The sequence below is a fragment of the Papio anubis genome, chromosome 10 (assembly GCF_008728515.1).
Source record: "Papio anubis isolate 15944 chromosome 10, Panubis1.0, whole genome shotgun sequence".
In the NCBI taxonomy this organism is placed as follows: domain Eukaryota; kingdom Metazoa; phylum Chordata; class Mammalia; order Primates; family Cercopithecidae; genus Papio; species Papio anubis.
The window spans coordinates 68,272,178-68,284,767 of record NC_044985.1 but is presented as its reverse complement, the minus strand read 5'-3'; the positions used below and the strand labels follow the sequence as shown (position 1 = coordinate 68,284,767).

The window sequence follows — 12,590 nt, the reverse complement described above, 5'->3', positions numbered from 1 at the left end:
AGAGTTAATTTTTGAATTGTTGTTAATAATTTTAACTCGTTGTGGTCAAATCTGGGAGAAAGTCTGTGCACTAGGAGTAACCACGCCCCTCTGTCAGAACACTTCAGCAGGAGTCAGGAGAGAACTCTGAAGCTCAGAGAAAGGGTCATGCATTATTCAGAGTCACAGCAGTAGTCAATGGTGAGTCTCAAAATTCTGAGTGCTGCCCATTCAGTCCTACCTCTGTTTCCCTCCACCACTCCACTGCTGCTACTACCAATAGTATGATTGTCAGAACCAATTTTATCCTACTCTGTGTCTCCAGTGACATTGTTCAAGAACTCCCAAACTCTTCCTCATTACCTGAACTTTATTCTCCATATGGCTAGGTTACATCCTCTTTTCTGACACAAATGTCTATATTTCTACGTATCCTAAAACTCTTGGACTATGTTTTACTTGAATTCATAAGTGTCTGTTATCAAAAAAATTCTGTAGATTCAAACTTTTCACTGAAGTTAAACTATTTTTTTGTTTGTTTGTTTGTTTTAAGTGAAGCCTGTTTCTCCCGAAAACACTATTTACCCTATATCTGTCTCCAGAGGTGGATGTTTTATCTCTAAACTCCTTATACTAGTGTGGTAATAAGTGGCACAAGCCCTCTTTGCTCCATCTTGACACCTAACTCATTCCTAAAAGTTCTCAGCTTTGGATCTCATGTCCCTGAAATATTCTCTCTTATCAGCTTGTCCTCCTTCCCTCCCTTTTGCAACCATCTATCTCATGGTCATATCTGAGAAAGGAAAAAGCAGCTCTCAAGAACTGATGGGTAGGAGCTTGTCTGGATCTAAGAGTGAGGCATGATATTCTCTTGTCAAATATAAGGAGTTTCATGATACACAAATATCAAACAAGGTCACCCTATGACTGTGATGAAGCTTAACAATAACAAGTCCCCTCCACAATCACATTTGAGCATATACATTACCAAAAACACTGTTTTTGTTACCCAGCATCTCCCTCTGCCAGTCATTATGAGGAAAGCTTCTTTTCCACCAATTACAGCCCTACCCCACTTTGTTTCTCTTTGCTCCTAGATAGAAAGTCCTAAGATACCCAATATAGAATTGTCTTTTATTTATCACAGTATCCAATCCAGAATTTAAAAATGTTTTAGTAAACTCTCCAGAAAATACACCTTGCACAATCCCAAATCCTAAAGAACTACCCCTTATACTCTCTTCAAGAGATGCATCAAGGTTCTCCATGGTGTGCATTTAACCTCATTTCAACAAATACCAATGTTCCTAACGTGATTCAACTAGAGTTATGTCCTGGTATCTCTGGCTGGTGGACATTGATATAACTCTGTACATATTTTGTACATTTCATGAAGAAATTTTTGTTTTGTAAAATGAACGTCCTTCATTTTACATAACCTCAATTTAAAGCTCATTTGCTTAAATTCAGGCTAACAAAGTATAAACTTTTGAAATTAACTTTAAAAGATATATTTGATATTGTTTGGCTGTATCCCCATCCAAATCTCATCTTGAATTGTAGTTCCCATAATCACCACATGTCATGGAGGTGGAACGGGAGGGGACCTGGTGGGAGGAAACTGAATCATGGGGGCAGTTACTCTCATGCTGTTCTCATAATAGTGAGTTCTCATGAGATCTGATGGTTTTATAAGTGGCTTTTCTCTCCCTTCGCTAGGCACTTCTCCTTCCTACCACCATGTGAAGAAGGGTGTGTTTGCTTCCCCTCCTGCCGTGATTGTAAGTTTCCTGAGGCCTCCGCAGACATGCAGAATTGTGAGTCAATTAAACCTTTTTCCTTTGTAATTGCCTAGTCTCAGTTACGTCCTTATAGCAGCATGAGAACAGACTAATACAATATTTTATCTAATTTAGAAAGAGCTTGACTTTCTTCAAGTACAATAAACATTTGTGGTAAGCTGTTGGGGTTGAACAGATAAGAATAACTCCATTTTACATAGAGGTTGTTTTAGATGCTTGAGGTGTGTTGATTGAGAGAGAGAAATTGTAATCCAGGCAAACACTTCAGATAAAGTTACTGTAAACCTGTATATAAAATAGCAGAAAAATTCCACAATCAGGTCTATCAATTTTAAACCTATATAGTTATCAACATTAATGCATCTATTTCCTATTAAATCCAAATGGAATTTACATTTCAAACATTTAGTTAACTCATTATAAAAGAAACATTATAAACTGATTTTCACTGTATCAGTTAAGGGTTAAGGTTCTCCAGACACATAAGAACAATATGATGTGTGTGTGTGTGTGTGTGTGTGTGTGTAGATGCACATATGATTTATTTTAACAAACTGACTCAGTGATTGTAGGAGCTGGTAAATCTTAAATGTGAAGGCAGTGCCTGCAGGCTGGAAACTCAAGTAGGAGTTGCTACAGAAGTTTTCAGGTAGAATTTCTTCTCCAGAAAACCTCAGTTTTTGCTCTTAGACTTTTTCAACTGGTTATCAGGCTAAACCACATCCTCAAGAGTAATCTCCTTTACTTAAAATCAACTGGTTGTAGACATTAAGTGTATCTACAAAATACCTTCACAGCAATACCTACATTAGAATTTGATTAAATAACTGGCTACATGATATAACTTGGCTCTGTGTCCCCACCCAAATCTCATCTTGAATTGTAATCCTCAGGTGTTGAGGGAGGGAAGTGATTGGATCATAGGGGCAGTTTCCCCTGTGCTGTTCTTGTGATAGTAAGTGAGCTCTCACTAGAACTGATAATTTTATAAGCGTTTGGCATTTCCCCTGTTTGCACGTCTCTCTCCTACCACCAAGGGAAGAAGGTCCTTGCTTCTCCCTCACCATCCAACACGATTGTAAGTTTTCTGAGGCCTCCCCAGCCATGTGGAAATGTGAGTCAATGAAACCTCTTTTCTTTATAAATTACCTGGTCTCGGGTACTATCTTTATAGCAGTGTGAGAATGGACCAATACGCTACTATTCCAGGTGACACATAAAACTAGCCATCATGTTTAATACACGTAATTTTTCAAATACTATTTAATAAAAAATGTTTTCTTATAATTTGAACACAGCATTGACATCATAAACAATCAGTATATTAAATGTACTTACAGGTAGAAAAGTATGTAACTTTCTTCCAGTGGTGCCAAACCATTATGAAAGAATTCAGAGTAACACCTTAGGTAATGGACTTTGTTTACTTTGACAACCACGACTGAATTTTAATTATGTATTACTCCTCTTAATCTTATATTGTAATAGAACGTGTACTGTAATACATTTATAAAATTAATGAATCATGGCTACTTGAGGACACTATCATAATACAGTATACAGTTATCTCTGCATATCCATGGGGAAGTGGGTCTAAGATCCCCCTAGGATATATATCAAAATTCACAGATTCTCAGGTCCCTTACATAAATGGTATAGTATTTACATATAGTCTATGCACATCGTCCCTTATTCTTTAAATTATCTGGAGATTAGATTATTTCTAATGCCCAGTAAAATGTAAATGCTATGTAAACTGTTGTTATATTGTATTATTTAGGGAATAATGGCAAGAAAAAAAATGTTTGTACATGTTAAGTACAAATACAATGTGCTTTTTTTCTTTTTTGAGTATTTGAGATACTCAAAGTATCCACAGTGGTTGAATCCATGAATGAGAATCCACGGATATGAAGGGCCTACTATGTATTGTAACATTTTCTCAGATACAGTGGATAATTTAGAATGAGACAAAACAGATCAAATGGCTTAGGTTAAAATTTTCAGAAAGAGAAACTAACACAATTATATTTATTATTGTGGTTAGCAATATAAAAATGTGATAAACAAATATAAGTAATTTCTTCATAAATATTTGTTGCAGTACACCATAGATTATAACTGTTATCTTTTTTCAAAAGGATTACTCAAACTCCTAACAGCAAGTCCCTTCAACAGTACTATCTCAGTTAAACGGGCACGATAGGAAATTATTTCAACGCTGCATCATTAGCACAATTATTTACATATGATTTACACTATGTATAATACTTTTAACAAACCATTTCCCAAATATGGTATATAAATGTAACATGTGGCTGGGCGCGGTGGCTCAAGCCTATAATCCCAGCACTTTGGGAGGCCGAGACGGGCGGATCACGAGGTCAGGAGATCGAGACCATCCTGGCTGACAGGGTGAAACCCCGTCTCTACTAAAAAATACAAAAAACTTAGCCGGGCGAGGTGGCGGGCGCCTGTAGTCCCAGCTACTCGGGAGGCTGAGGCAGGAGAATGGCGTAAACCTGGGAGGCGGAGCTTGCAGTGAGCTGAGATCCGGCCACTGCACTCCAGCCTGGGCGACAGAGCGAGACTCCGTCTCAAAAAAAAATAATAATAAATAAATAAATAAATAAATGTAACATGTTTATTTAAGTATATATTAAAGCATAAAATTAAATTCTAAATTAATGTTTTGAGGTCAAAAACAACAGCAAAATACCAAAAATACCAGTAGCCTAAGTAAAAGTTTGCAATTTTAAAATGCAAAAATTGATCACTCTGAAATCCCTGTATATTTCTTATTATGATAGAGATCCTAGATATTTGACCTGGAGAATACTGTTAATTCACTTCAACCAATATATGCCAAACAGTTACTACAGAAGAAAATATAACGACAGAAATACTTCTATCTTCACATAGGTAAACTTCGGTCCTTGAACTAAGCAAGGTATGGAAAACTGAAGTGCCTTCAATGGTCAGGAAAGTTACATAAGTAACTGAATAGCCTACCTAGCAACAGAATGTAGTGTAGACAGTGGAAAACGGAGAAGCGTCTTCTTCCAACTGCATTTCAATCCAAGTATTTTAAAACACTGTGCATACTGAACAAACTAATTTGGCAGCCTGAATTTGGCCCTGAATATAACTCCATTAAACCTCTGGACTAGGCCATCCCTGAAATTCTCGCTGATCTGTATTTTCATTAAAAATGTAATTGCAGTCATCGATAACCTGAAACTATTGGTGCAGAAGTGAGAAGTCAAGACATTACGTCGCTATTCAAATTTCAGTTATCTAAAATAACTCAATATTTAATGAATTAACAAAAGTGTGTGGTAATCATGAATATTATTTGACATTTGCCTTAAAATAGTGCTTGCATGTTTGTGTTATAACAATAATTCAAATATCAGTTATTTTCCTTACTAGAATAATGTGTTCTGAAAAAGGACATGTAGTAAAAGTTTCACTAGAATTCAAAACCAACAGAGCAAGAATATATGACACCTTAAGTTCAGAAAATTGAGACACAAGATGGTCTTCAATATTGAATACATAAGAGTTTAAATGAAATTTGGAAGAATATATAATTGGACTGCTTGTGTGAAGAAGTTTATAAAGTGGGAAAGTCTGAAGATATATTAGTATCTCACCCTAATCCACCCTCACCCCTGAGCTCTCTTGAGGACATTAACCTAAAAAATAATAACTTTTCCAACAGCACCTATTCACCAGTTGATCTCTTCAGTCTTACATGCATACTCTTAAAGCGTCACCTAAATGGGTTTCGATGAGAAGTCTTTTAAATTACATTTCCCAAGAGATTTAGAAAATGTTCAAGGGAATTATATGAAAAGTAAGTTATATTCAATAATGAAAACTAAAACAAAAGGCCAAATAGTGTTTCAAAAGCCTGCCTAATTTTAGTGAGTTCCTACATACACAAGGGAAATAACAGAATTTTTTCAGGTTTTTCAAAATTAACACACATCACAACGTCCTGAGTGACAAGAAACCTACAAACATGTCAAAAGATGTGAATATTTTTTCAACAGATTCAAAGTAAAGAAGAGCAGCCCAAAATGCTTCTTAGCATGTATTATTTGGTGCGTAACACAGAGCCTATGGTGCCTAGAACTGTGCTTTGCAATTGAGGCACCTCAATAAATTTGAAAAAACTAAATAACAAATATTTTGTGAACCGATTAGTAAATTAACATTTCTTTTCTTGCCGAATGTAGTATTTCATATATTAGAAATGGAGGGCAGCCTACAGAAAGAAGGCCTTTAGGCCCGACAGAAATGAGTGATATTTGCATATGGAGGATGAGTAGTAAAACAAATTTATACAAATTATTCTATGTCTCTGGCACTATTTATCCATATCTGGAGATAATTGGAAAAATAAAGTGCCTTCAACCAAACAGATAGCACAATACCATCTCTTAGTCATATTATCATAATGATCCCTAGAGATTCCATAATTTGGCATATAAATTATAAAGGAAATATGTCTGGAGTCAGGAAATCTGCTTGATAATATTGACTCCCTGTATGACCTCAAAACCATCACTGATTCTTTTGAATTCCATAGTCAGTGAAATAGATATAATGTTATTATAAGATACTAAAATGCTGACTAACTAACAAAATGTAATGAACAAATTAGTAATGATTTCCAAGTTTCCCAAGACAAATCCCAAATTACATATTAAAGTGATTAAAGGAATATTTAAATTCCATGTTAAATATGTAATATACAGAAATATTCTGTATTTATTTAACTATATAATTAAGACAAATAAACTTTGTAAATCAATTGCAAAAAAAGATGTACCTAAATGTCTTTATTCAGTAAGCAATTGCTTACACAATGGTTAATTGGGAAAATCTAAATAAAAAGAATGAGATTAGATGGAAGATAAACTTTATTCATTTCTGTTAAGCTCTATAACTTATCCAGAAATATTCTGGAGAACTATGAAATATTCACTTACTTCTTGTTCCATGAAATTAAAGCTATATCACAGATATGTTACAGTTTTTAACAGAAATCATGATAAACAGATTGACTTTTCTTTTTACTTGTAAGACATTGCAAAAAGAAAATTTACATATTTTTCATTAGAATTGGCAAAAGAAATATATTTAAAAGCTCATAAATAGGGTCAACATTAACAAGAGGCTTAGTCTTCAAGAACGTTGTTATTTTCCAAAACTCTATGTTTGCGTGACACGATATGACCTAGAGAAGGGACTATATATTTTGACTATCTTCTCAATATGAATGGCAGGATTACATTCTGGATTTAGGATTAAAGCAATTAATCACTGGCAATAAAATATGAAGTACCCTGGTTATTTTGTAAGTAACATCTAATTCATAAAAGAAGACTGTATTAACAGTTACAGGCTATCTTAAATTAATCCTGTAATTTTTCAGAGATTATAAAATTATTTTTTAAATTTGAATTTAAAAATTTCTCAAATAGCCATTAAGTTCTATTGATAGAAAGTAACTAAAAGGTCTTGGAGAAATCAAAGTACCTTTTCGCTGAGTAATTTTATGTTTAAGGGTTGCACTTCCCCGAAGTAAGAAAAAAACATTTGCCATGCTATCAAAATCCTTAGAACTTGGTACGCAATTCAAAATACAAAAATGTGATGATTTCTAATGGCAAAATTCAAATATATTAAAATAAAATATAAAATAAAGTAGGAAAGATATCATAATTATTACTCCATAAAACTGGGATTAAAATCATTGTACACGATAAACACAGATAAGTTTATCTGTCAATTTAAAAAATAAAAAATTAAGCTGTAGAACCATGATAAGCATAAATTCTTACTTGAAAATTTATAAATGTGCCATATATACCTTTTAAGATGATGTTTGTATTTCTCATTGAAGTTGCTAATTCTTAGAAGTTTCAGATCCAGTTTCCTATTTTTAAGTGACAGTATGTTTTAGTATATATGTAAGTGCTCACAGCATCCTCTGTGCTATAAAGAATCATTTTGGGCTAAGTATAGACAGTTCTTTTTAAAATTAAAATCATTAATTTATGAACAGATCTAGAATCTTTTCTGTTATACTTAAAGACAGGCATAAATCTCATCATTTTCCATAATTATACTCATGAGAAGACATCTAGAAAGCACATATAATACATTAATGTATTATATTGTAAAGAAGTAGTTTCAAATATATTCACATCATATATGAAAATTTACTTCTTTTCAGTCAGTGCAACTCTCATACACAGGAAATACAAACTTGGGCAGTTTTAACATCATCTGGAAGGACTAGCTCAGAAGTGCCTGAAGTCTCTTTCATGATAACTAAGATAATTATGGAGTTATTTCAAAGCCTTTTTATCTTTGTTTGTTCTTTCTGATGTTTGCCTATATTTAGGTTTATCCATCTCATTTAGATAGCTGTTTTTTAGAACCCAATTTACTCACAAGATTACAATGGCAAATCTAGACTTTAACCTACCTTTTGTAAATATAAGTCATAAAGAATGAACCAACTCCAAACACACAACAAACACATCAGCATAAGCAAATTCAACCATTGTTAGAACCTAAGATTAACTTGCGAATCAAGACCTATAGAATTTTAACAAGTTGAGGTATGGCAAATAACTTTTTTTTTCTATAAACCCCACTGTGAGCTTTATCACCTACACCATGGTTGTAAGTATGGAAATGAAAACTTGTGCATTAAGTTTGCCTTTTACCGTAAGTGAAATTTAATTGAAAAAACAGTGTGTACTTCCTTCAAACTGAAAGTTTTTTCCCCAAAATTTTACGTTCCTACATAATTGACTTCTCTAAGTGGGGCCAGAACAATTTCAACAATTCCTTTAGACTTTGGCTACTGCTCTTTGTGGTACTCTACTAAAGAAGACTGCAGAAGAGTATTTTCACTTTCTTTTGGTCAACAACAACCAACAACCACATCCACAACAACAATAAAGGCAATAAACTAGTCCTGCTTTTGAGAGTCTTAAGTAGACTGAAAGCAAGTAGCCAAGAGATTCAAGGTAAAAATAATAAAATTAAATGCATCAAGAATTTACGTAAAACTTTAGACGAGAACTTTTCATTATTGGAAAACACATCACAGCGTATTTTCTGTATTCATAAAGAAACATATTTTAAAATACAACAAGAAAATTCGATCAAGAATGCTATATTTACTTTTGGACTATCTGAGTCTGTCCTTAAACTTCTACTCTCCTCATTCAGGCTAAGTTACCACTGTGTAAGAAAGGAGAAGAGAGCCTGCTTCCTAATAAACACAGACTTCAGTGAATCATACATTTGCATACTGCCACCTCACTTTGTCTTTACTCTTTGAAGTACTAAGCCTAATGAGCCTTTATTCTACTTCCTTTTTTACTTTATGGAGGTGTATACTTCTCCAAACATACCAATACAGGAAAGTCAGTTTTGCAGGGAGGTTTTATAGCTAAAGGGGGATTTGGATGAGAGGTAGGAGCTATCATCCTGTACTATCTCAATGCTCAGCACATCTTCTCCCACCAATCAGGAGTGCTCTTCCGACTAGGATCCTGAAAAACGAAGCTCTGTGATCCAGTGAGAACCTTCCAGCAACTGCATGGGTTCTATTTGCCTCGCGTTTTCCCTAGTGGCTCTAATGGTGACATAGTGATAGTGCTTCACACATATCCACCACCACTTTACAGAGAATCGCTGAAAGTGGACTGCATAAGGTTCTGGAGTCACTCTTAAGCTTAGCACTGACAACTTCTCACTAGAGAAGTTTGCTATCAGTCCTTCAGAAAAGAGCTGGAATACAAACTCTTTCTCAGACCATCACTCAATCCCGCCACTTCCTCCTTGTGACCAGCCACATGGTTCCCTGCCTCCATCAGAGACAGCCACATCCTCATTCACCTTCAGGCTCCTAAGCCAAACAAAAGGGGTTATGGGGTAACTTGGGGTTAGAGTTCTTTTCTTTTCTTTTAAAACAGGTCCTGTTGACATATTTGCTTCAAATAAGGAGAGACTGTGGTAATCTTCAGCGTAATGGAGTGAGGTGAGAGAGTCCAGAGCATTGTGGAAGTGTCAACGAAAGCCATGGATCACAGCTTCCCTAAGACCCCTTCCTTTTTCTACACACAATTCTCACCCCACGCCCACCAGATAAATAAACGAGTAAATTATAAACCAAATTGAATCTCAACACCTCCAAAAACTCAATCTTCCAAATGCCCTCTTAAAAATGAGAGAGAGAGAGGAAAACAGAAGCGATTACCAGAGTTTTGTTCCCGTTCTTGCTGAGAGGGCCCCGGAAAACTCCCTTGATGTTGCGAAAGTGTCCGTTGCTGAGATGCGTGGAGCTGATGACAATGTAGTAACACTCCATGGGGCAGCCACCGCCTCCTCCGCCGCAGCCGCCGCTTCCACGCACCCCGCGCCCACAGCCGCAGCGCGCCGGGGCTGGCGAGGGTGGGCTGGGGACCCGCCACGAGGGCACGCAGCCGCCCCCGGCACGTCCTCTGGAGACCGGCTCACTGCACCCCTCTGTGGTGCGCGCCGAGGCTCCCCCGCCTCCGCATGCTCGCCGCGCTCTCCCTCAGTCTCTCGCTCCTCTGTTTCTCTTCTAATTCGCGTCGGGACGACGAGCCCCGCGGGAGGATTCCAGGCTAGGAGGGGGCCGGGCCGGCGAAACGGAGCCGAGCGGGAGTCAGTGCCCGCGCGGCGGCCGGGCGGAGCGGGGCTGCGGGAGCCGCCTGCGCGGCAGCAGGAGCGGCGGCGGAGGCAGCATCCCCCGCGCTCGGCGCCTGCACTCGGAGTTGCTGCTGCTGGCAGGCATGAGTGTTATTATAGTGAGCGGCGTTGCCGGTCCATTGCACTGAGCCAATGGCAGGGAGCCACTGGGCTGATACTGAGAGCTGTCAGAGGAGTACATCTGTCACCCGCTGCCTCCCCCGCCCACCCCGCCGCCGGGACCCGCGGCCGCGCCAGCCCGAGCGCGAGTGGGAGCGCCCCGCGCGGCGCCACTGCCGCAGAGGGCCGGGGACGCGACGGCCACCGCCAAGTGGGAGACTCCTGGAAGGTGGGGGCGGAGAGGAAGCGAAGAGGCCGCGATTTCTTGCCTGGCAGTCGGCGTGGGGGTGGGGGCGAGGGGGATAAATAAATTAATAATTCAATACCGAAAGCCACCAGCTTCCGACTGCAGCGAATCCAGGCCGGTGCCAGCAGCGGCTTCTTTCTCGAGATAATTGCTATCCACTGGGTTTGGTTTATTTGATTTTGTTATTTAATGTGTTTTTGGTATGGAGGCTGGTACCTTGTTCAGTCTTAGGGAAAGGCAAGGAAAGAAAATGTGCCCCCCACCCACCCCTGCTCCCACACATTTGTAGATACCGTAAGTGCTTGTGTTGATGATAGTTTCGGGGGAGGGTAGTTGTGGCGATGCGAGTGCAAGTGGGTAGAGGGTAAAAGCAGGGACTCCTGATTTATGTGTCCCTCCTCCTGGCATTCCCCTCACCCCACCTCCCCTGAGAACCTCAGTTCTTCCTAAATTGCTAAAGCTGAGGGGAAAGGGATGCTTTGCGGCAAAGACTCTGCTGCCTCGAGCTTGCTTTGCATGTCTCTCTAGTTCCTCTCCCACTACAGAGTGGTAGCGAACAAAAGCGTTCGCCCTAGAAGCGACCTGAATGGAAAAATCTCCTGCACACGAACGAATGGGTTTGTCACGGAAAGTAGGGAACCGGGTCTGCTGCGTTCCCTGGAGACAGACTTTCTGGTTGGTTTTCAAGGGTCCAAGGCAGCCGTCAGCCCGGCTGTGCCCTCCCACCCTGCCTCCCACCCAGTTGATTCTCTCTTTGTGTAAGTTTAGCCCCTCTGAGGTGGTGGAGTGAGAGCATCCCATCAGGTATATATACGACTCATTAGTCGGCACTTAAAAAGATCGATAACAGGCAGTGGGAGGCTGGGAGATGGTGCCTTCAATGGATTTACTGAAGGCTTTATTTTTCCTTTGCCTTGAAAGGCTTAATTGGTTAAAGCAGATTCCAGACATTCTGATGCCCCTATGTCAGAACAAACTGCACTTTGATATAAACTGTGTTTATCTTGTTTATTTGGGAATCGAGATTGCAATACATTCCATTTTGTGTGTCTCATATGTAGGATTTTATGTAGCAGTGGCCCTGCAATCCATAATAAGCTCCTTAAATAAATCTGACAGTTTTATTTCACTTTTTGAAAGAGGGAAAAAAGAGAAGAGAGTCAATAGTAGTGTGAGTAAATTATAACTTATAGATGGTAGAAAGGGGAAATACCACATTCACATAGTCATTCTTCCTGTATTATGCTTCAGTTCAAACAAAGGGGAAAAAAAAGTTGGTATGGTTTGCTCAAAGCTCATTATGAAGTGTCAGAGTTATTTAGAGGCACTTGGCTAAATTTCTCAGATATCCACTTGGGGGAGTCTGCAAGTCTCGGGAGAAAGCGAGAATTTACAAAACTATACTCTGTGGAGCATATCACCCAATAATTTGTTAGAATTCAGTATGGACACAATTCTATCAGAGGAAAAACATTTAATTGATCTACACTAAACATTGCATGGAAATTAAATCAATTTCCAACTACTGTAAAAATATTGTTTTGTGTTTATATTTTGAAAATGCAGGCATTCTCTGCATGTGTCAGCTTCGGAAAGAACTAGTAACCTGTATGATTTCTAGTACGTCTTTTGAAGGTTTGTAAACTTGCAGTTAGTTATTACAAAGGAGATAACGTTTTTTGTATTAATAATCT

The 12,590-nt window shown here is 38.3% G+C and overlaps 1 protein-coding gene across 1 annotated transcript in view; it reads right to left on the bottom strand.

Annotated features, from left to right (window-relative positions):
* Nucleotides 1-10,780, bottom strand: part of ZNF804A (zinc finger protein 804A) — a 344,070-nt gene extending 333,290 nt beyond the window's left edge. Inside the window, exon 1 of the mRNA XM_031651391.1 lies at nucleotides 10,075-10,780. Coding sequence (XP_031507251.1) covers nucleotides 10,075-10,185 — 111 coding nt within the window. The 5' untranslated portion in view covers nucleotides 10,186-10,780. The remainder of the gene's footprint in view (nucleotides 1-10,074) is intronic.
* Between the last annotated feature and the right edge of the window lie 1,810 nt (nucleotides 10,781-12,590).